A 21913-nucleotide genomic window follows, 5' to 3' on the forward strand; every position below is an offset into this window, starting at 1 on the left:
TTACATATTTATTTATTTTAGTTTTTTGGGACAGAGTTCCACTCTTGTCGCCCAGGCTGGAGTGAAGTGGCACTATCTCGGCTCACTGAAACCTCCACCTCCCGGATTCAAGTGTTTCTCCTGCCTCAGCCTCCCAAGTAGTTGAGATTACAGCCACATGCCACCACACCCAACTAATTTTTGTATTTTCAGTAGAGACGGATTTTCACCATGTTGACCAGGCTGGTCTCGAACTCCTGACCTCAGGTGATCCACCCGCCTCAGCCTCCCCAAGTGCTGGGACTACAGGTGTGAGCCACCACACCTGGCACATACATTTCTATTTTAGACTATTTTATTATAAGCATAAGTTCTGTTTGCTGTAATTTCTCTCTTTTTCATATTCACAATCTGCTTTGGCTGGAATTTCTCTTGATAACAAACTTTAGACCTTACCACAAGCCCAAGAGGAACTCACAGATGGGTGCCAGGCTTGAAATGCCCCAGAAAGACTGAAGGAAGTGGAGGAGGAAGAAAAAAGGAGACAGAAGGGGGAAAACCTAGAATAACTTTGACAGGGAGGAGGCATGCCAGAGAGAGGAGCCCAGTCACAGCTGAGTGCAGCCCAGGAAGGAGACATGTGCCTGGTTGGAGGAACCGTCCAAGGCCCTGGGGATAAGGGGACAGGACTTCTCTGCTGATCTGATGATTTGTTCAGTACCACCCTTCAGTTATCTGCAGCAGGATCCTCTGCTGCTGATGGCTAAACCCCAGTGCCCACTGCGATTACAAACTGGGGAGGAAGAGGGGGACTTCCACATTAGGGATCAACAGGGAACCTCCAGAATGGAGTAGGAGATGCCTGTGGTCATCATCAGAGGCTGCCGTAGCCCCAGGTTCAGAGCAGTCATCTTAGCTGATGCCATGGAAAAGCAGTAGACCAGGAGTCCAATCCACAGTGTTTGCTCTGCACTTGGCAGAATTGTATGACCTTGGGGATCACTTGCCTCCTCTGTGCCTCGGTTCCCCCTGTGAATAGTGAGGGAGTTGTCTTCAGCTTTTATTTTGAAACAACACTGAGACCCGACCCTTTCTTCCAGCCATTCCAGCCACATTTACCTGAAGGACCCATAGCTAAAGCAGATGAGGTTGGAGTTGCTGCCTGAGGTGTGGTGCTGCCTGAGCAACCGCTGTGGATTGGATGTCCACTAAAGCACCTGTCACCTCTAAGCATTCAGAAAGCCAAGCACACAGTGCTCTAGCAGGGCCTGAGGAGCTCCCAGAGAATTGTCTCCAGCAAGAGGAGTTGACAGTGCTACCAGGAAAACACTCATTTGGTCTGCTAGAAATCATGGTGACCACAGGGTGGGCCTTTTCAAAGGCCGTTTTCCTGGTCAGTATACTGGGTAGCCAGCTAGAGTGAAGCAGCCACAGGGAGTGCCCGGAGCAGCCAGCCTGCTGCCTGGCCTCTGTTTCCCAAGACTGGACATCCATAGGGAGCAGCCCCAGGGCCTGTGGCCTTTCATTGTTGTGCCAGCTGGAGAAAGTTACTGCTGCCCCTCCTTGTTTGCAGAGCTCTCTGCAGCACGGAGCTGCAAATAAACATCCTCTTACTTGGGGAGGGATAGGGGAAAGGAGAGGGCTAAATCATCCAAAACACATTCACTTGGCTTAAAGGACAGTCCTGAGCTTGGAACTGGAAGAAACGCTGGAGATGGGCTTAGACATTTATTGGACTTCTATCTGTCAAACCCCACGCTATGCTATGCATGTTTCACTCATGATTTGTAAATGCTCATATGAGGGATGCATGATCACCCCTTCTTCTAGATGAGGAAGCTGAGGCTCAATCAGGTTATGTCACTTGCCTGTGGTGTCACACAGATGGAATGTTTCTGAGCTGGATTCAAACCCAGGTTCATCCAGCTGCTTCTTTACCACCCTATCTCCCCTTGAACTGGAGTCTGTGATCCACCACTTAGCAACTCCTGGCACAACGGTAGTCACCTGAGCCTCAGTGGCCTCATCTTTGACAAGGGATCAGGGTCACCATGATCCTAGCTACCTTAGACTCTTGTAATAAGCCCTGAATAAGAAAGTGAGTGTGGAACCCTTTACAACCAAGGACACTTGTGCAAATGCAGTGTGTTGTTATGTAAGGAGAGGAAGTGGGTGTCCCCAAAGCAGCTCCTCCTCTTATTCCTGGAAAATGAGAAACTCTGGTGCAAATAAAGAGTCATGCAGGTCTCTTGATGGAGAGTGATGTCTTAGGTTTGTTCTGTTCGCCTCTGATGGCCAAGGGACCTTAGTAGCTGGATAGAGAGAAGAACTGTGGGGGGAGTAGATGGGGAGATGGGACCAGGGAGGGAGAAAGGATTCCAGATTGAGTCAAGCAAGGACTGTAGTTCCAAACTGGACTTTGGAGTATCTGAAAGTATCTTATCAGGGATTTAACATCGATGTGATCGTTTCAGAGGCAGGATGGGAAGGACGGGTCCAATGTGCTATTGTTGTGAAGGCAGCCACCAGCCACAGCAGTCATGAGAAACTCGTGCTCCCCACTGGCCCCTTGCCAGACCGGGCTACCTGACTGTGCTTCATCCACTGAGGACAATACCTTCTCCCTTAAACTGAGGCCTTTTCCTTCCTGGCCTTTCCTGGGAAAGGAAAGAACAATTGAGTCTGATCATTTATCCCCAGCTGTTTATGCCCCAGTAACGTGGGCTTTAAACCAAATACCACATGTCCATCCGGACACCATGGCAGGCTCGTCACGCGGCCGGCACACTCCCGGCTGCCTGCCCCGTTCCTGCATTCATTCAGCCCTGACTCTGCAGCGTTCCAGAGCAGCCTGTTGTTTTTTCCCCTGGGGTTAAGAGCCCAACTCTGGTTTTCTCATCTCTCCTCTGGATGGTAGTGGAAATGCTAGGCCTCAATCCAAAACTGATACATATTCAGAAAAAAAGAAAGAGAAAGAGAAATCAGTCAGGCCTAATTTGAACTGGGGAAATAACCAATGTAAATTTGGAAGAAAATTCAAACTCCATAGCTGACTTGAAAAATGTCAGCATTGGCCGGGCGCGGTGGCTCACACCTGTAATTCCAGCACTGTGGGAGGCCGAGGTGGGCGGATCATGAGATCAGGAGATTGAGACCATCCTGGTTAACACGGTGAAACCTCATCTCTACTAAAAATACAAAAAAATCAGCTGGGTGTGGTGGTGCATGCCTGTAATCCCAGCTACTTGGGAGGCTGAGGCAGGAGAATTGCTTGAACCCAGGAGGCAGAGGTTGCAGTGAGCTGAGATCGTACCACTGCACTCCAGCCTGGCAGCAGAGCAAGATTCTGTCTTAAAAAAGAAAAGAAAAGAAAAGAAAAATGTCAGCCTCCAGGGCCTGTACCCACCCGGATGATACCTGCATGATGATACCTGTAACCACCCGAATGATGACGGACAGCATCAGCACCATGCCTGCAGAGGCTTAGGTGTAATTGTGTTTACATTGATAGTTTATGCCTGTCTGGAGCATAGGCCAGCTCCCCTCCCTGAAGCATCACCGAATTCCAAGCAGTAGTGTCTCCATGAATCTGCTACTGCTGCTTCTTTTTTTTTTTTCTTTTTTTATTTATTTATTTTTTTGAGACAGAGGGAGTCTCTCTCTGTTGCCCAGGCTGGAGTGCAGTGGCATGATCTCAACTCACTGCAACCTCCGCCTCCCAGGCTCAAGCAATTCTCCTGCCTCAGCCTCCCAAGTAGCTGGAATTACAGGCATGCACCACCACGCCCGGATAATTTTTATATTTTTAGTAGAGATGGGGTTTCACTATGTTGGCCAGGCTGGTCTCAAACTCCTGACTTCAGGTGATCTGCCCGCCTTGACCTCCCAAAGTGCTGGGATTACAGGCGCAAGCCACGGCGCCCGACTGTGAATCTGCTTCTATGCTGGCTGTGTTTTCCTGGTCACAGCAGCCTCAGGCTCAGCGAAAGGCCACTCGCTCTAATGACTCAGGTTTCATTGATTCTACCCTTTATCCCCCTGCCAAGACCCACTCCCCCCTAAATACTGATGGCAGCCTCCAGAGGGACTTTCAAATGTGCTCTTAAACTAGCCCTTTCAGCTGCCACGTGGTGTCCTCCGAGCAGGACCGCCTGATCTTCTGGGCACCCCTCGCCCAACATGACCACTGCCTCTAGGCATTGCCTCCCAGGCTGGACACCAGGGGCCAGAGTTGCTCACTGTTCCCTTTACACTCCATGAAGGCGTTCCCAAAGCAGAGCTGTTCCTATTTCCATGAAATCACCCTTCCCCCCGCCCCCCCAAAAAAAGAAAGAGAGAAATCACCCTTCCCTTTTTCACGTGCAGTTTCCATTCTCCTTATACACACCTGGCATGAGTCCCAGAGGCGGAGTGATCACTGCCACACTGAACTCAGAGTCCCTCCTCCCCTACATCTCCATCTCTGAAGCTTCACTTGGACCCAGCTTTTCATACCCAACCCTATTCCCTTAAGAGAGGTGTCTCCCAGGAGGCCACGCAGGTAGTAGACCCAGGCAAGTCTGTCCTATCATGTTGCAAGCAGCTCCTGATGTGGCTTGACCCCAGGGCCTAAACGAGGATACACAGCTTCATCTAGAGTAGAATGAACTCCGATTCAATAGCCTCGTGGAGACTGGGAACAGACCAGGCAGCAGAATGGAGGTGCAAAGACACTTAGGGCCCGAGAACTGGGAAGCGGATTCCCTGGGGAAGACACATGGAGCTGGGGAATGGCAGAAGCTGAGGATCAAGGACCTCGTACACCCAGACCCCACATGTGGAAACCGCTGATCAAACTGTAACGATACCAGGTTGACTGTGTCAGCCCCTGAAGGAAAGCTGGCATAAATAGAGCCTGGAAAACCAGGCTTATCTTTGCCCAATGGACAAGGTAAATATTTAGTTCCAGCCCTGGAATGGTGCCTGGTAGTTCCACTCTTTGCTATCATTTTTCCTTTTATTCACTCATGCTGCAAACATTTGCCACCTGCCCTCCCTCTATGTGGCCAACCTTGGCCTAGACACTTCGATGCTCTGATGGCTCTAACGATCCCCCATTCTTTTCCTCCGGGACTCTAGCTGGGGGAGCAGACAGGGAGCAGAGATCAGGCCAGGCCTCACAGGCTGGGTCTTGGCTGCCATGTAGACTTCGCAAGAGGAAGCAAGACAGTGGGGAGTGGCCAGGGAGAGCGCTCCAAGGCTAGTGTCACCAGTGCTCTGATGTAAGTATGTCCTGTGTAATTTAGGGATATTAAAAAAAAAAGGATTTGTTATTTATCTGACATTCAGATGTAATTGGGCAGCCTGTATTTTGTCTAGGTGAACCCATCTAGACAAAACTGAAGCCAAGGGTGGGGACAGGGGCAGGCACCCATCCTGTGCTGGGGGAGACTGCAGCAACTCTACACAGGATAGGCTTGTGGGAGGCAGAGCCAGCAGCAGAGAGATGGACACGTGACAGAGCCAACAGCACAGAAGCCACAGGAAGTGGGAAAGGAAGGGTTAGAGGGAAATGAAATGGGAATTTGGTCCCCAACCCGATCAATCCCTACAATGAGAAAGCCGGAGGAGCCCTGGCCAAGAGCCCCGTCTTTCAGGGATGCGGGCTCAACCTGACTCTCAACTCTGCACCCGCCAGCCCCCAAGGCAGGACATAAGAACCGCGGGGTAGCCCTGGGCCTCAGAGGGCCCCCTTTTCTCCCTCTGATGCTCTGGATGACCTTAGACAATTCTAGGTGAAGGTCAGGCTGGGAGGTCTTCCTCTGTTGTGTGTGGTTGGGACGGAGTGCTGAGGGATGTCCCTAAGTGTCTGGGCAGAGAGGTGGCCCCTTGGAGGGTCTTAAGATTTCTCCCTTGGTTAGGAAAGAACTGCCACCAACCACAGATCAGAGTTCATTATGCATCACTCTGCATAATCCCAGCCTCCGCCCAGTGTTCCCTACTCCCCACCTGTGGGTCTTGCCCGTCCTTCATTGCTCTTTCCAATGTAAAGAATCACCATAATAATTATAAATTATTGAATATCGTCTCTTGGCCCGGCATCTTGTTTCATCTTGACAACAAGCCCATGAGGTAAATGCTGTCATCACCGCCATTTCACAGATGAGGAAACTGAGGCTCAGAAAAATGAATTAAACCATCAAGGGCACCTAGAGAGTCAGCAGCGGAGGGGGATTCCGCCCCAGGCCAGTGTGAGTCTGGGCTGCATTCCTGGATGTTTCTGCATTCCTCTCTTGATTTCTATGTTGTACACCTGGTGCTCCTGTGCCCGCTGTGTCTGCCTGCGCTGCAGTTGGGAGTCTTGGAGGAAGAGCCCAGACTAGGATTTTCCTCCCTAAATCCTCTGTCCCTTGCACAGAGGAAATAATAGTGTTTGTTGAAAGATTAAGGCCGGGTGTGGTGGCTCATGCCTGTAATACCAGCACTCTGGGAGGCCAAGGCAGGCGGATCACCTGAGGTCAGGAGTTCGAGATCAGCTTGGCCAACATGGCGAAACCCCATCTCTGCTAAAAATATGAAAAAAATTGGCCGCATGGTGGCATGTGCCTATAGTCCCAGCTACTCGGAAGGCTGAGGCAGGAGAATCACTTGAACCTAGGAGGCGGAGGTTGCAGTGAGCCGAGAACATGCCACTGCACTCCAGCCTGGGTGACAGAGCAAGACTGTATAAAAAGAAAGAAAAAGAAAAGAAAGAAAAGAAACGAAAAGAAAAGAAAGAGAAAGAAGAAAAGAAAAGAAAAGAAAAAGAAAGAAAGGAAAGAGAAAGAGGGAGGGAGGGAAGAAGGGAAGGAAGGAAGGAAGGAAGGAAGGAAGAAAAGGATTAAGTTTTATTTTTTTGTTTTTTGAGACAAGGTCTCTCTCTGTTGCCCAGGCTGGAGTGCAATGGTGCCTGAACTCCTGGGCTTAAGCCATCCTCCCACCTCAGCATCTCAAGTAACGGGGACCACAGGCATTGCCACCACGTCTGGCTTTTTTTCCGCCTCGTAGAAACAGGATCTCCCTGAGTTACTCAGGCTGATCTTAAACTCCCGGGCTCAAGTGATCCTCCCGCCTCGGCCTCCCAAAATGCTGGGATTATAGGTGTGAGCCACTGCATCTGGCTGAAAGACTAAATCTTGGTGGAAGATTAAATCTTGTTTCAGAATGCACTCACATCCTCTCCGTGTGTCCTGCTCCACTGCCCACTTCCTGTCCTCCAGGCCTTGCCGAAGCTGACACTTGCAACAACCTGAGGAGCCTCCCACGTGTCCAGCTATCTGCGGAAGGAACTGACTCTTCTGTCCCGCAGCTCTTCTCCAAAGGAAGCCCCTCCCTGGGCCTTGGACATCGTCCTTCGTCCCTGGGGGAAAGAATGCCTTTGTCCCCTCTCAGATAAACAAACACAGCGGCTAGGACATGTGTAGTGCGAGGTGCAGGAACAGTTCCCCAACCTCAGAGATAGGCCTGACCTTCCTCCCGAGGTCACCAGGGACAGCAGGAGCCCGGGACAGCCAGGCCCAGTTAGATGGGGGACCAAGGGTCCCTTCTGCAGATGGATGAACCGAGGCCCAGAGCAGCGAGCATGCCCATGGAGCCACCAGCTTCCTTGCCTCTTCCCACCGCAACACACACACAAGCTCAGAGCCTCGGGGTTGCACCACGTGGGGGGCACCGTTCACAAGGCGGTGTCCGTATAGGCGCCCCCGGAGTTTTGAGACACCGCAGCCTGCAGGAACCATGGGCAGACGTCCACACTGCCCCCACGACTCTGGGCCCCCTGTAGACCCTCCTCCGCCCCACCTTCCTCCCCCACCCCCACACTGTCAGATCAGAGCCACAGGAAGCAAGGCCAGCAAGTGTGCAAACCAAGAGCCAAGATGGGGAAGTTTATTTTCCAAGAGCCATCTAAACACATGGGAGTATTTTTAGCCCCTGGCTCCCATCCGGATGCCGAATCTAAACAGGGGGCCAAAGAGATGGCCCACTGGGGATGGACAGCAACCGGCGGAGATGGGTGGGACAGGGTGCTGCGGCCCTCACCCTCCCTGGACACAGATGGCTCAGCTGAAGGTTAGAGCAGGCCAGGGGAGCCAAGGAGTTGCAGGAGAGTGGCCCCAGGTTCCGACAAGTGCCTGGTGCCTCTCTGTGCCTCGGCTTCCTTGTCCATGCCGTGGCAGGGATAATGCCACCCTGATGGGATTGCAGCATGGCCCCCCACCTGGCACATGGTAGGCACCCAAAAATGTGCTTCATGCTGTGCTGGGCGCCGGCCAGTGACCCCCTGAGAAGTCAGGTTGTGGGTAAAACCATTAGCCTGCGAGCCTCCCCCAGGCCTGGCCAGCTACAGTGAAGGAGTGAAGGCCGGTGTGTGTGTGTATATGTGTGTGCGCGCGCGCACCCCTTGGGGTCACCCACAGGGCATCAGAGATGAAAGGAGGGCTCAGGGGCCAGGCTGGACCCTCTTTGTGAATAAAGGGGTTCTCCTCCCTCACCCTCAGAGGAAACTGTCTCAGAAGCCAGACGAGACTGGGCACAGGGAACTCAGAGCCACCATCCCCAGGGCGGGGTCTGCTGGGGGTGGCGGGGGCCGCACAGAGGGAGTCAATTTACTAACAGGAAACTCTTCATGAACACACGCATGTTCACAAGAAGGAACTCCATCAGTGGGGGCCTCTGGAGGTGGGGGCCAGTGCCCGGAGTGAGCTGCCCACTTCTGCAGTGGCTGGCCCTGGTGATTTGGCTGGGAGTTGAGTGCTGGCAGCACCTGCTCTGTCCTCTAGGCCACAGGGAGGGCAGGCAGGACATGGGAGGTGGCCAGAGCCCCAGGCCATGGACAAGCTGTGCCCGTTCTGGCTCCTGCTGGCCAGGTTTATGATTTGGGGACCAGGGGGACGGGGAGGGTCGAACGCCTTCTGCCTTGGGTTGGAGAGTTCAGGACTTCCTGGTCCTGCTGCCACATTATTCACTAAGGTTGCCTGGAGGGCAGGGATGGGGGTGGAAATGGGGTGCCTTTGGGGAGCAGGGAGGGGCCATTCTGACCTCAGAGCCCTGAGCCTTGAAGGGGCAGCTTAGATTCCCCGCAGTCTGTGTGGGAACCAAAGAACAGGTTCCAGGTTCTGTGTCCACACACCCCCTGCTGACAGGCGGCCTGCGGTTGCCATGGCAACAGCACTACCACCCCTCCCCCACAGCTGTGTGGTCACCAGGGAAGGGAGGGGGGACTTATTTTTGGTCACAAAAGGGAAGAGGTAGGGAAAGGGAGGAGGGAGGGGAGCAGCCCTCTCTCCTCTCCCTGAGCTGACTGGGGGTGGTCAGGGGCATGGGGGGCACGGGGTGGGAGAAGGCTTAGAGACCACCTCCTCCCACCAGCTTCCCTCCCACAGCCAGCAAGGGATTCTAGAACCAGGTGATGGAATTCCTCAGTGCCCTCCTGGCTGGCACGCCTTCCTGTGAGGAAACTGTCTACCTCCGGACTTTCAGCCTGCCAGAGGGGTCCTCATACCCAGCCAGGGAAACCTGGGTCCCCCATTTACTCAGCCAACGCCACTCCAAGGCTCACGAATTCCAAAATCCAGTCATACTCCTGACAGTGAGGTCTGAGAGCTGTGGGCCCTCAGTTCCTGGCACCTGGGGCCTGACCTGGCTTGGGGACCGCATGGGTCCCCTTCTTTCCTTCTCATTCTGGTGTCCTGGACCCCCTCTCACCAGCCTCTTCCCAGGTCCTCTCCCTCCACTTCCCTCGGGGCTGCAGGAGGGAAAACAACCCGTTAGAGATAGAGATGTAATCACGGCTGCAGTGGGGACCTTCCTGACAAGTCCCAAGGGACCAGGCCCCACACCCTTGGACACCCCCATGAGCCCTCCCTCATATGTCACTGCTAATCCATCAGCAGATCAGCTCCTGGGCACTGTGGCAGCTTCTGAACTGTCCCTGCGTTCTGCCCTCACCTCTACAGCTCCCCTGCTCCAAACCAATGCCCCCCACCTCGCTCTCCTGCCTCCCCTGTCCCCGCTTCCTCCCCCCCTCCCTCTATTTCTCCCTGCTGTTTCTCCCGAAGGCGCCCTTCCCACCGCACCTCAACACTTGCAGTCTCCAGAGGCCGCCTTCCCTGGCCTCCTCCCAGCCTCCCCTTCCCCCAGGGCCTCCCACCTTCCCTTCCCTGAATTCTTTTTTTTTTTTTTTCTTTTGAGATGGAGTCTCTCTCTGTCGCCCAGGTTGGAGTGTAGTAGTTCAATCTTGGCTCAATGCAACCTCTGTTTCAATTCTCCTGCCTCAGCCTCCTAAGTAGCTGAATTACGGGTACCTGCCACCGCGCGGAGCTAATTTTTGTATTTTTAGTAGAGACCGTGTTCGCCATGTTGACCAGGCTGGTCTCAAACCTCTGACCTCAGGTGATCTGCCCGCCTTGCTTCCCAAAGTGCTGGAATTACAGGCATGAGCCACTGTGCCCGGCTCCCTGCCCTGAATTCTCTTTCTCCCATGCACTCTCTGCCTCCCGATCTGTTAGGCAACGTATCTGCTTCATTTATGGGCTGTCTCTCCACTGGACTGTGAACTCCAGGGGGGCAGGCATTTTTGTCTTTTATTCTCTGCCATATCCCCAGTGCCTAGAGCATAAATGCTCAATAAATATTTGAGCAAACAAATGAACTTCCTGTCACCCACCTTGCCTAGGCCATCCCCACACAGGACACCCTTTCACCTCTAGCACGGGGAGAACACACAGGGCTGGGGTTGCCTCCATGCAGGAGGCACAGGGCTCTGCCCTAGCCTCACTATGTGGCCTCCAGCCAGCTGAGCAGCCTCTTCTCTCTCACTCTGTTGCCCAGGCTGGAGTGCAGTGGCGCAATCTCAGCTCACTGCAACCTTCACCTTCTGGGTTCAAGCAATCCTCCTGCCTCAGCCTCCTGAGTAGCTGGGACTACAGGTGTGCACCACCACACCTGGTTAATTTCTGTATTTTTTATAGAGACAGGGCTTCACCATGTTGCCTAGGCTGGTCTTGAACTCCAGGGCTCAAGTGATTCACCTGCCTCTGCCTCGCAACATGCTGGGATTACAGGCGTGAATCACCATGCCCGGCCCCAGCCTCTTCTTTCTCAGCCTCAGTTTCCCCCTCTATATGATGAAGAGATTAGATTGGAACTCCTCTAGCTTCCACTGTGATGAAACTCCAGGATGTCTTCAGCATCTCTCCAAGGTCCAGATCCCGGTAGAAGGGAGTGGGGTGTGGACACAGAATTCACAGAGAATGAGAGTGGGGACACCTGGTGGTACCTGCTCAGGAGAAATCTTCTGGCCTTAAAGCCCCCCCCCCACCCCGAACAGGGGTGGGTGGAGGGGGACAGGGTGGGGTAGTTGTGGGAAGCTAAAAACACACTTAAGAAAGGTTTCTCCAAAAATATGTCCATATTTTAATCATGCCTAAAGTTCCACCTGGGAAGCCTAAGGACTGGAAGCCCAGGACTTGGAGAGCTGAGGCATGGAAGAGGCTGTGTGCAGAAGTGAGCCATCATCGCAGGAAGCTGGCCAGCAGGCGGGCCAGCGTGGGACCCAGCAGGGCAGGCAGGACCCAGGGCAGCAGCTGACCCGGGGCCCCAGACCTGAGCACCACGCGCTGCCCCAGCCGCTGCAGGGGCCTGACATTGTTCGTCATGTTCAGTTTCTGGTCCTTGTCGTAGTACAGCTTCTGAGAGAATGCCAGGATCTGCGAAAGCGACGGGCTCAGCGGATGGGGGCAGGGGGAGCTGCACTCCCTGCCGTGTGACCTCAGGCAGGCACCTCGTCCTGACCTGGGAGCCCTCATTAGGAAAGAGGGGCTCTGAACCTCTGGCTCTCAAGGTGGTCGTGACGATGATAAGAATAGGGGATGTAAATGAGGTGCGTGGCAGAGGTGAGGGCTAAGCGCCCATTGGCTTCCTTTCACTCACACCGCAGGGGGCCAGCAATGCCTGTTTCTCTTGTCACTCTTACTACAGGACAGTGGCTCTCAAACTTGAGCATGCGTTAGCATCAGCTGGAAGGCGGGCTTGTTGGGCCCCAGAGGCCTGGGCTCCACTCCCAGAGCTCCTAATTCAGTAGCTCTGAGGATTAGCATTTCTAACAATTCCCCCGGTGATGATGTTGACTCCACTAGTCCAGGGGCCGCACTTTGAGAACCACTGTTTTGGAATGGAAGTAGTGCAAGGGCAGACATTTGGGCCCTCTGGACTCACTGCTGTCTCCCCAGAGCCTCCTTCATTGTAGAAACCCTAGCACCATTTTCTGAATGATTCCACCTTCCCCTGCCTCCAGTCTAGCCCCCCAGTCTGGTGATGGAACGGCTCAGGCCTTTCTTGCCTGTCTTCAGTGAATGTCCGTGATTAACAATGGACTTCAGTTCCCTGGGCTCCCCACCCGTATCCTTCTCAGGGCAGACAGAGGGATAATTTCTGGGGAGCCAGGCAGTGGGAGTCTGTGCCCTACCCCGGGCCCTGTGCACCTGTTCTCTGTGAAGCTGAATAGGCTCCTGAAACACGGTCCAGACAACCTTCTCATCGCAGGTCGGTGTGGTGAGAGAGCCCAGGTAGCGGAAGTAGTGCCTCAGTTTCTCCTCCTTGGGGAGCAAGTCCAGCAGGCTGCTCTCTGCCATCGTGGTGTTCATCTCTGGGGTGGGGGCAAAGGACACCGTCCGTGAGGGTGGGAGAAGGAGCCCCACTTCCCCTGCACTCTGAGAGCCCAGCTCCCCGCACACCCACTCCTTCCTTTGTGGAAGGAATCCCCTCCTCACCCCACGCTGTTCTCCCCAGTCCTGACTCACCAGGTTTGGGGATATTAGACAGTGCCTCCACCAGCGGCTGGAAGCCCTTGTTCTCCTGGGGTCCAGCCTGGAAAGGGAGGGAAGGGTCTTGAGAGTCTGCAGGGAGCCAGTGGTGGTGGCCAGTTCATTCTCCTGATCTGGGGACGGAAGGCCAGGCAGCTTCTGGGATTGAGGCTCTGGGCTCCCCACCTGGCCCAGGAACATGCAACCCTAGAAGGCGGAAGTTGGAGTCTCCCCACCCCCTCCTGCTTCGCTGGAGTCCCAGGTCTCTGGATCCTGGAAGAAGCTCTCAGCTCCAGGTTCCCTGGGAGGTGAGGAATGGGAGTCCCACCTCCACCAGAAAGGCCAGCACCGCGATCTCGTCTTCAGGGTCCTGGGCCTCTTTCACGTTCCTCAATGTCCCCTTCTCTTTCTCATGTACTATGTGCACCTGGTGGGGGTGGAGAGGTGAAGAGGCAACCTATGAAGGACCTGGACTACCCTGCTTGCCCAAGGCAGGTGCACACCCAGAGCCCAGACAAGGTCCCAGTCCGGAAGGGGCCCTCACCTCCATGGCAAAGTGTTCCCCATCCAGGCTGTGCTCAGAGCCCTTATCTAGAAAGTTGGACCAGTGCAGATGCAACTGTGTGGCCTGGTACCGGGCGGGCAGTCCTCCTCCAGAAATGCTGGCCTTGTTCCCCAGCAACATCATCACTGGGGGCACAGAAGGGGCAGAGCCCTCGAACCGGCCTCCCTCAGCCTCTTCCAGGCCCTCATCCCAGCTTCACCCAGATGGGACATTCTCTCCTGCCTCCCACCCTTCATGGGCTCTGGTCCTGGCCTGCAGGGGTGGGGCGGGTTGGGACAGCCCTGGACCTTTCCCTGGCCTCCTCCTTGGCCTCCCTGCCTGTCTCCCCCCCTCCTGCACCCTCCACTGCCCCAAACTGCAGCTCTGGCCTGGTGCCTCCTCTGCATCCACCTCCTCTGTGGTGCCCTGGTGTCCTCGGGGTAATGTCCAAACTCCTCAGGCCCGGGTGACCTGCCCCTGGGTCCCAGCCCAGCTGCCCCTGGGCCTTGCTTGGGCTCCGCCTGGGTTCACTCTCTGTTCTTCATCCACACAGAGCTCCTGGCAGTTCTCCGAACGTGCTGAGCTGTTTCATGCCTCCGCAGCTTTGCCCATGTCCTTCTTCCTGGAACACTTCCTTCCCCCCATCCCAGACTGGTCTGACGAAAGTACCGAAAACATACGAGAGTGTTCTCTCCTCTCGAAAGCTGTCCTCCCCCATAGGATTTTCAGCCCCCTCGCAGCACAGATGGGCCTGAGCCTGGCATGCCCTCCCGGGGGAAGCCCTGTCCTCTCAGTCCTCGGGGAGCTCGGCTGCCCAGGCCTGCCCAGGGCCTCCGTCCAGCCCACCTGAGTGCCCGTTATTTTGGACCGTCCACGTTTGCTTCTTATTGTAGCCGGAGAAGGAGAAGCGTGCCAGGTTTTTGTCCACCTTTGCCTTTCTGGTGACGATGTTGATGGGGGACTGGCGGTCCTTCTGGCAGTTTCCACCCCACTTGCCTGGTACTGAGCAGGGAGATAGGGTGGATTGCGAGTGTGCCAGGGGTGCCTGGCACCAAAGTGTAGCCCCCACCGCCCCACTGAAGTCAGGCCCACCCACTCAGTTCCCACACGGCAATGCTTTGAGGTGGTCTGAAGGCTGTGCTTCAGGGATGCTCAGCTCAGAACTCCGCCCTCACCCTCCCTGAGCCTTCCTCCTCCTCCTCCACAGACACACACATGCAAGGTTGGGGAGTCTAGCCCTGGTGTGGGACAAGATGAGAACAGGGTTGCCAACTGTTGGCTGTGAGCTCCAGGGTAGGGACAACTTCATGAGGTGGTGCACATCACCTCTCCAAGCCCTGGGTTTCCCAAATGTAAAATGGGAACTGCGGAGATAATCTGCTTCCCTGGGATGCCAGAGAGTTTAAAGGAGATGGATGGAGAGGGCTTTGGAAGCAATGGAGTGGGACTCCATGGGGGGTTTCTGATGAAGGGTGCTGAGTATCATCTGAGGAATGGGAGGGAGAGGAGTAGCCCTGGAGGAGCTGGTTCCCCGAACCCTGGTGACCCCAACACCAGGAGGGCCAGGGTCAGGAGCGGGCGCACTGCTCAGTCACCAAAACACAGCAGACTGCAGGGTTTGCATTCGAATTGATCAGCATTCGAATAAAAGCATAAAGGACCATCGCTTAGGCCCCCTGCAAGGGGTGTCACTGGAATAGAAGCAACTCCCGGTTTTGTTATGGGAAACAGTAAAATGCCTTTCCTCCTTTAATGCTGCTGCCAATTCATTCCACAAGGAATATGCCCTCTCGGTGGCAGCAGGTGCCAGTGAAGACTCAGGCTGCTCTACACTCCCTGGTCCCTGAGCACCAGGACAGGAGACAGTGAGTGTGTGTTTGTGTGTGTGAGTGTGAGAGTGTGGGTTTGTGTGTGTGTGTGTGTGCACGTGTGTGAGTGTGTGCTTGTGTGTGTGTGTGTGTGTGTTTGTATATCTGTGTGTGTGTGTGTGTGAGAGAGAGAGAGTGTGTGTGTGTGTGTGTGTGTGTGTGTGCTGGGAATTGATATCTGCCTGGGAGGCCACCATCACCCCTCACCTTCCCACCCTTCTGGGGTCTCCATTTCGGCCTGTGTGGTGCCCACCATGCAAAAACAGCAGTTCCCTGGACTGGCTGTACTCACCCAAGCAGGTGTCGTTGGAGGAATTGGCTTGACTTTCGTAGCACCAGTGTGACTCTGGAGCAGAGAGGAAAGGTGTGAAGTGTGCGTGTGTGTGTCCTGTTGCTCCCACACACAGAAGGATTAGAGGCTGGGCCTACCCCTGGGGTTGGAGCCCTCCCTTGGGCTGGGATGGAGTGTTCCTGGCAGTAGCATCGAGGACCTAGGGAAACTCAATCAAAAACTAAGCAGGGCTGATCAACAGGTCAGCTGGTGTAGGGCTCTGTTCCCCAGGTGGGGCCAGGCCAAGCAGCCACCGGCCCTCCAGGAAACCCCTGTGAGGCCACTCAGCTCTAACGTGGGGCTGGCCTGGATATTTCATTCCTTGGTCACCAGCCGCCTCCTCCCTGCTTACCTCCCCCACCCCAAGGAAGGGAGTCTCCCTGGAAGGGAGACTCTGGTGAGAGGTGAAGAGGAGGACTCAGCCCAGCCTCCGCTCCTGGGACAATAGATTCAGGTTCAGCCGGGCAGCCTTCCCAGATCCGAGATGAGGGAGGAGATTAGGCGGTCCCTCACCAGAATGCCTCCCCGCCTCCCCCCCACCCTACCCCACTGTGTGTTACTAAGATCCCTTCTTGGCTAGTGTCTCACAGCTCCCACTGGGAGGAAAGCAGCCAGGCTTTCTCCCCTGCCCCCCAATCCCACAGTCCTGGTCTTTGGGGCCAGGCTGAGGGCTCTGCCTCAGAGCAATAGAACCCAGCATCTCTGAAAAAAAGGCTGCACCTCAAATGTCCCACATGGATGCAAGATGCTAATAAGAGGGGAAAGTGCATGCAGGGCAGAAGGGCCTATGGGAACCCTCTGTACTTCCTGCTGATTTTTTTTATGTGAGCCTAAAATTGCTTTAAAAATAAAGTCTATTAATTTTTTTTAAGGTTGCACCAGCAGGGCGAACAGAACATCTCATCCAGAGCTTGGAATTCTGGCTGAGCCGCTCAGGGGCCTTAGATGGGTTTGGGGGCAAGCCCCTTAAGCTCTCTGAGCCTCAGTTGTATCATCTGTAATATGAGACAAACATACCCACCTCATAGGGCCGTGGGGAGGATTAAATGAGGTTTCAGGCAGCTTGGCACTTGGTAAAATCCCATCGACAACTCCTTCCTTCCCCCTCACCCCCATCCCCATGCCTCCTTTTGGGAGCAGATGGCCAAAGCCAAGGAGGGGCAGAGAGAGGAGAGAAATGAAATGACTTGGAAAGAACTCAGGATGAGGAAATTCCTAAGAAAAGCACGGTTCCCACTCAGTCAAAGCTGAGGCCTCTGAGCTCATCCGCCCTCTCCCTTCTTGCCTGGGCTGCCTCCACAATCCCATCTCCTTGCAGTCTAAGCCAGGGCGGAGTCCCTGGAATGGGGACAGGATGGGGAAGGAGCCATGAGGGAGCATCCCCGGGAAAACTGGCCATGAAGAGCTGCTTTGGGCTTTGGAGTTTCCCAGCCCTGATCACTGCCTCTCCTGCTCTGCTGGCATCACCTTTTTCAGAGTTGCAGTGTTTTCCCCTTGAAGGTCCATCCCCAGCCCCACTTGCCACTCAAGCCCCAGCAGCAGTGGGGCAGAGCTCTGAAACCTCCAGCTCCCGCTCTGCCTTTGCTCAGTCTCCACAGGAGAGTTATCGGACATTCCAAGCCCCACAATCTTCCCCTGACAGAAGGCGTGTTACAGGAAAGGGGTCCCGACCCAGATCCCGAGAGGGTTCTTGGATCTCACACAAGAAAGAATTCAGGGCGAGTCTGTGGTGCGAAGGAAAAGAAAGTTTATTAAGAAAGTACAGTGGTGACTGTCGCCTTCACACAGGTGAACTCGGAAGGCAAAGGCGCTTTGGCTAAGCCGGCGGAAGCTATCAGGACCAATTACAATGACAGATACGATGAGATCTGCTGTCACTGGGGCGGCAATGTCCTGGGTCCCAAGTCTGTGGCTCATATCGCCAAGCTCCAACAGGCAAAGGCTAAAGAACTTGCCACTAAACTGGGTTAAATGTACACTGTTGAGTTTTCGGTACATAAAAATAATTAAAATACAAATTTTCCTTAAAAAAAACAAGAAAAAGTACAGTGGTGAAAGGACAGCTACTCCACAGACAGAGCGGGACATTCCCAAAAGTCACAGAAGGAACACGTCCGATGCGTTGTATACATGGGGACATGTGCTCTGCTACAGGGGTTTGTGATAAAGGATTAATTTTCTTAATTACTATATTATGCAAGAATCGATATTTTTATTATTGAGATGGAGTCTCGCTCTTTTGCCCAGCCTGGAGGGCAGTGGCGTGATCTTGGCTCACTGCAACCTCCGCCTCCCAGTTTCAAGCAATTCTCCTGCCTCAGTCTCCTGTGTAGCTGGGATTACAGGCATGCACCACGATGCCCAGTTAATTTTTGTATTTTTAGTAGAGACAGGGTTTCACCATGTTGGCCAGGCTGGTCTCGAACTCCTGACCTCAAATGATCCACCTTCCTCAGCCTCCCAAAGTGCTGGGATTACAGGTGTGAGCCACCGTGCCCGGCCGATATTACTATTTTTAAAGCAAAATTAGGAATGCCTTTGGTCTCCATATATCGGGGTATCTGGACCTTCCCAAGTCTGGGTCTTGTGTCGTAAACATTATTAATTTGTTCCGTTAACCATAAACATCTAGAGGCTAGAAATGTCTGACTTTCTGAGAATGCAGCCCAGCAAATTCTGGCCTCATTTTCCTAGCCCTCACCCAAAATGGAGTCACTCTGGTTCAAACGCCTCTGACAGGCGCAGCCACCAAATTCCCAGTGCTGGTGACTGAGGAGATAATAAATCAGAGGGCATTTGCACCATGACAGTTCCTTGCCATAATCCTCCCATGTCCCCACCCGAAGAGGTCTTGAAGGCAGAAGGGGTTTTGAAAGTTGGGCTGGCCTCTCCTCTGACTGGAGGCCACAGGGGCAGCCGTTCCAGGAGAAGCCTTCCTCAAGCCAGTGTCCCCAAGAGCCAGCTGTGAAGGGTGGAGCCCCCTGTAACTCGCCTCACAGCCTCCCTGGGGCACATCTGGTCCAGGCTTAGCTTTTCTTAGGAATTTGGTCTTCCCTTGTTCTGGCCGCAGCTCCTAGGTTTGTAGTGGTGACCGCTGATCCACTGTCTTAATCATGGAGACTTTTGACCTGCTTAGCTGAACGTGCTTTTAACTACCTTCTTCAGGAAGCAGAAGCCAGGAAAACATAATGGTGGTGAAGTCAAGGCCAGGGGTCCGGTCCATGTCCGTGGAGTGAGGGTGGGGTGCTGGTGGCAGGAGCATCCACCACTCAGGTTCTTGTCCTCGTTGAATGAGAGGGCCACCCTTGCAGATAAGTACCAGCCCACTGACTGAGGTCACTCTGAAGAGGGCCTGGGAAGGAGAGGGACTACCTACCCATAGGTCTCAGTGTCCAGTGCCACATCCTACCTAGTCCATCCACCCTGACCACAGGTTAGAGACTGAGAGCCCGTCGCCTGTCACCCAGCTACTGCCCCCCACCCTGACTGACCTGCCACCCCTCCCCCTTGTTTCAAGATGGCTGAGGAAGCGTCTCTAATGGACCTTGCTCACCCCACCTCCCCCTCTGAGGGACAGGGGATAATCCTGAAAAACAGCTCAGCACAACCCAAGTGTGTCCTGGGCAAAGTCTCAGCAGCTCCTGGCCAGGGGTCTGGGGCTCTGAAGGGGACCAAATATCCTCTCCCGTCCTCCTGTCTCAATGGACAGAGATGCTCTGGGGGTCTCCATATGCAACCTGGTCCCTTCTCAGCTTGAGTCCCCTATGGGATGAATGGAAGGCAGGTCCCGGTCAGAAAGCCTTGGCACTAAAGGAGATCACAGCTTGTGTGAGGGATGAGCTGAGACACATTCCTGACACTGTCCCCAGGCTTGGGGGAGAGCTCCATAAACGTGGTATATGGAGCACCGGCCACGTGCCGCACAGGCACTGCACTAAGCACTTAAATCCATTATTTTATTCGAACCCTTAAAACCCCTGAAGTCAGAATGACTACACCTGTTTTGCAAATGGGAAAGGAAGTGACTTACCCAAGACCACACAGCTACAAAGCGCCCGAACTGCAAAGCATTTCTCTTTCTACTGTCTAGCTGCTTAGTAAGTTTCCAGTGTCTAACCCTACAAATAAAAGTTTTCACATTCTGCTTTTTCTCTTTCTTCCCCCAGGGGCCGGGAGGAGAGGCTGCAAGGTGCCACTGGATCCTCTACAACAGCTCAGCCAGTCCCTGCTGCAAAGGGCACACGCTGGCTCCTCTGTGCAGAGGACACCTTCACCCCTCACTCCGCGGCTTGGAGGGTGGAGCATCTAACTTAGGAGAGGAGGTTTCAGCCTGCGTGGACCCCAAGAACCATCCGAGGGGTGGCTGGGCTGAAAACCGGCAGACGGGGTCTTCTGGTGGTGGGGTCTGGGGTTGCAAAGAAGGTGCCTCCAGGATCGGATCTCTGTGCCCAGCCGCTTGAAGCGCCTTTAGCGCCTTATCAAACATTAACATGCCTTTCCTGCCACCTCCCACCTAGAGGAATAATTAAGAGCTCGACTTCACCATTAATCTTTAAACGAAAATCACCCTGCCCGGAAAGACCGGCTCCGCAGAGGCCTCGGGGCTCCGGAACCCCCCGCCCCGCCCCACCAGGCTCCCAATTCAGCGCTGGGGGCTAGGGAGGCCAGGGGAGCTTGCGACCCTCAGGGATAAGGAACCTAGGTGGGAAGAGCGACTCCCAGGACCCTGCCACACCGCCCTTGCTCTGGCCGCGGGGCAGTTGCCCAACGCTGAGTCCCAGCAGGACGGACGGAAACCCACGGACAGACGGAGGACGCTGGGTGAGAAAACAAGGCTTGCGTTGAGGCCGGTCTGAGAAGCATCCTTTTTTTTTCTTCTTCTTCTTCTTTTTTGAGACGGTGCAGCAGGCTGGAGTGCAGTGGCGTGATCTCACTGCAACTTTCAGCTCCTAGGTTCAAGCAATTCTCTTGTCTCAGCCTCCCGAGTAGCTGGGATTACAGGCGTGTGCCAGCACGCCTGGCTAATGTTTGTATTTTTGGTAGAGATGGGGTTTCACCATATTGACCAGGCTGGTCTCGAACTCCTGAGCTCAGGTAATCCACCCGCCTCTGCCTCCCAAAGTGCTTGGATTACAGGCGGGAACACCCGCGCCCAGCCTGGGAAGCATCCTTATCAGGGACTCCCAACTCGTCTTGCTCCGGGACGCCGGCCACGCGCACACCCTCACCGCGTACACGCGTGCACACGCTCCCCCGGCCGCCGCGGACACGCGTGTGCACACTCAAGCTCGCGCGCTGCTCGGTCCTCCCGCACCCTCGCGGCCCCCGGCGCACACGCAACCCGGGACCCACGCGCCGCCAACGCGCACAGGCAGCCCGCGGGGAGACTCTGCGGGGCGGGAGCTGGGGGCACGGAGGGGGCCGCCGAGGGGCACCTGGGGCCGGAGCCCGGGAGCTCACCTGCAGGGGCCGATGGCCGCGCCGCGGACAGAGCCAGGAGCACCAGCAGCATCCGCATCTTGCGCGACAGCAAAGAGGCCTCCGGGCCGGGGGTCGCGCACCGAGAAGGCCGCCGCGGGTGCAGCGATCTTGCCGGCCTGCGTTTTATAGCGGAGCAGCAACTCGAGGGAGCCCCGACAGCTGGACGCGGGAGGCGGCTCCTCCCACTGGCAGGGCCTGCCCTCCCCTCCCCACCTTCCCCCTGTCCCTCATCTGAAATCCTCCGCTCTCCCGGTCCCCCGCCCCGACCTGCCACCTCTTGCCCTGTGCACTAGGCCCCCTCACCCACTCCGCGTCCTCTCCACTCAGAAGCGGCGCCCTGCCCCTCCCCCATCCTACTCCTGGTCCCTGGTTTGGGAACAGGGACGCGACACCACAAAGTGCTTGACCCACACAAAGATGAGTGCCCCAATGATGACTTCGATCATTTTGGCGCCACCCCTGCGCAGTGGTCTTGAATGGGAATGGCCTTGGGATGGGGTGGCGGTGGAGATAGCCTCGAAGAGATGAGAGACTGAGGGGCGTGTGATGCCGTTTGTTGAAACAGTGGCCGCAGAGAGCCTCTCTTTTCTCTCCCAGGCAGTGGTCATTGATTCTCTCTCTGGGTCTCATCTCTTCCATTTCCTCCCAGGCTGCTCCAAACTTAATTTCTAAGTAGACCAAAGACCTTTCTTCAAACACAGAGCAAAGCTGTCCCTAAACTGCCCTTGCTGGTGTTTATGTGATGAGCAGGGAGGGTTGAGGGGGCAGAATTAAGAAATGGATTGTAAGAGGACTCGGTGAAGGAGAAACTGATGGGGTCAAAGGGGAGGAGCTAGGTTCTTTGAGCCCCCCAGGTGGAGAGATGAGATGGGAAGAGAAGAGACTGGGA

General features: G+C 54.9%; 1 protein-coding gene across 1 annotated transcript; it reads right to left on the reverse strand.

Moving 5' to 3' along the window:
• Positions 1-11388: 11388 nt before the first annotated feature.
• CA4 (carbonic anhydrase 4) lies at positions 11389-21238 on the reverse strand. The gene is made up of 8 exons (XM_033183785.1): positions 21004-21238; positions 15505-15558; positions 14191-14346; positions 13345-13490; positions 13129-13227; positions 12798-12864; positions 12480-12643; positions 11389-11705 (listed from the first exon to the last, which is right to left on the reverse strand). Exons 1-8 carry the CDS (start codon positions 21059-21061, stop codon positions 11511-11513), a joined length of 939 nt encoding a protein of 312 aa, XP_033039676.1. The 5' UTR covers positions 21062-21238; the 3' UTR covers positions 11389-11510.
• Between the last annotated feature and the right edge of the window lie 675 nt (positions 21239-21913).

Source organism: Trachypithecus francoisi, unplaced genomic scaffold (genome assembly GCF_009764315.1).
Source record: "Trachypithecus francoisi isolate TF-2019V2 unplaced genomic scaffold, Tfra_2.0 Lachesis_group20, whole genome shotgun sequence".
Lineage (NCBI taxonomy): Eukaryota > Metazoa > Chordata > Mammalia > Primates > Cercopithecidae > Trachypithecus > Trachypithecus francoisi.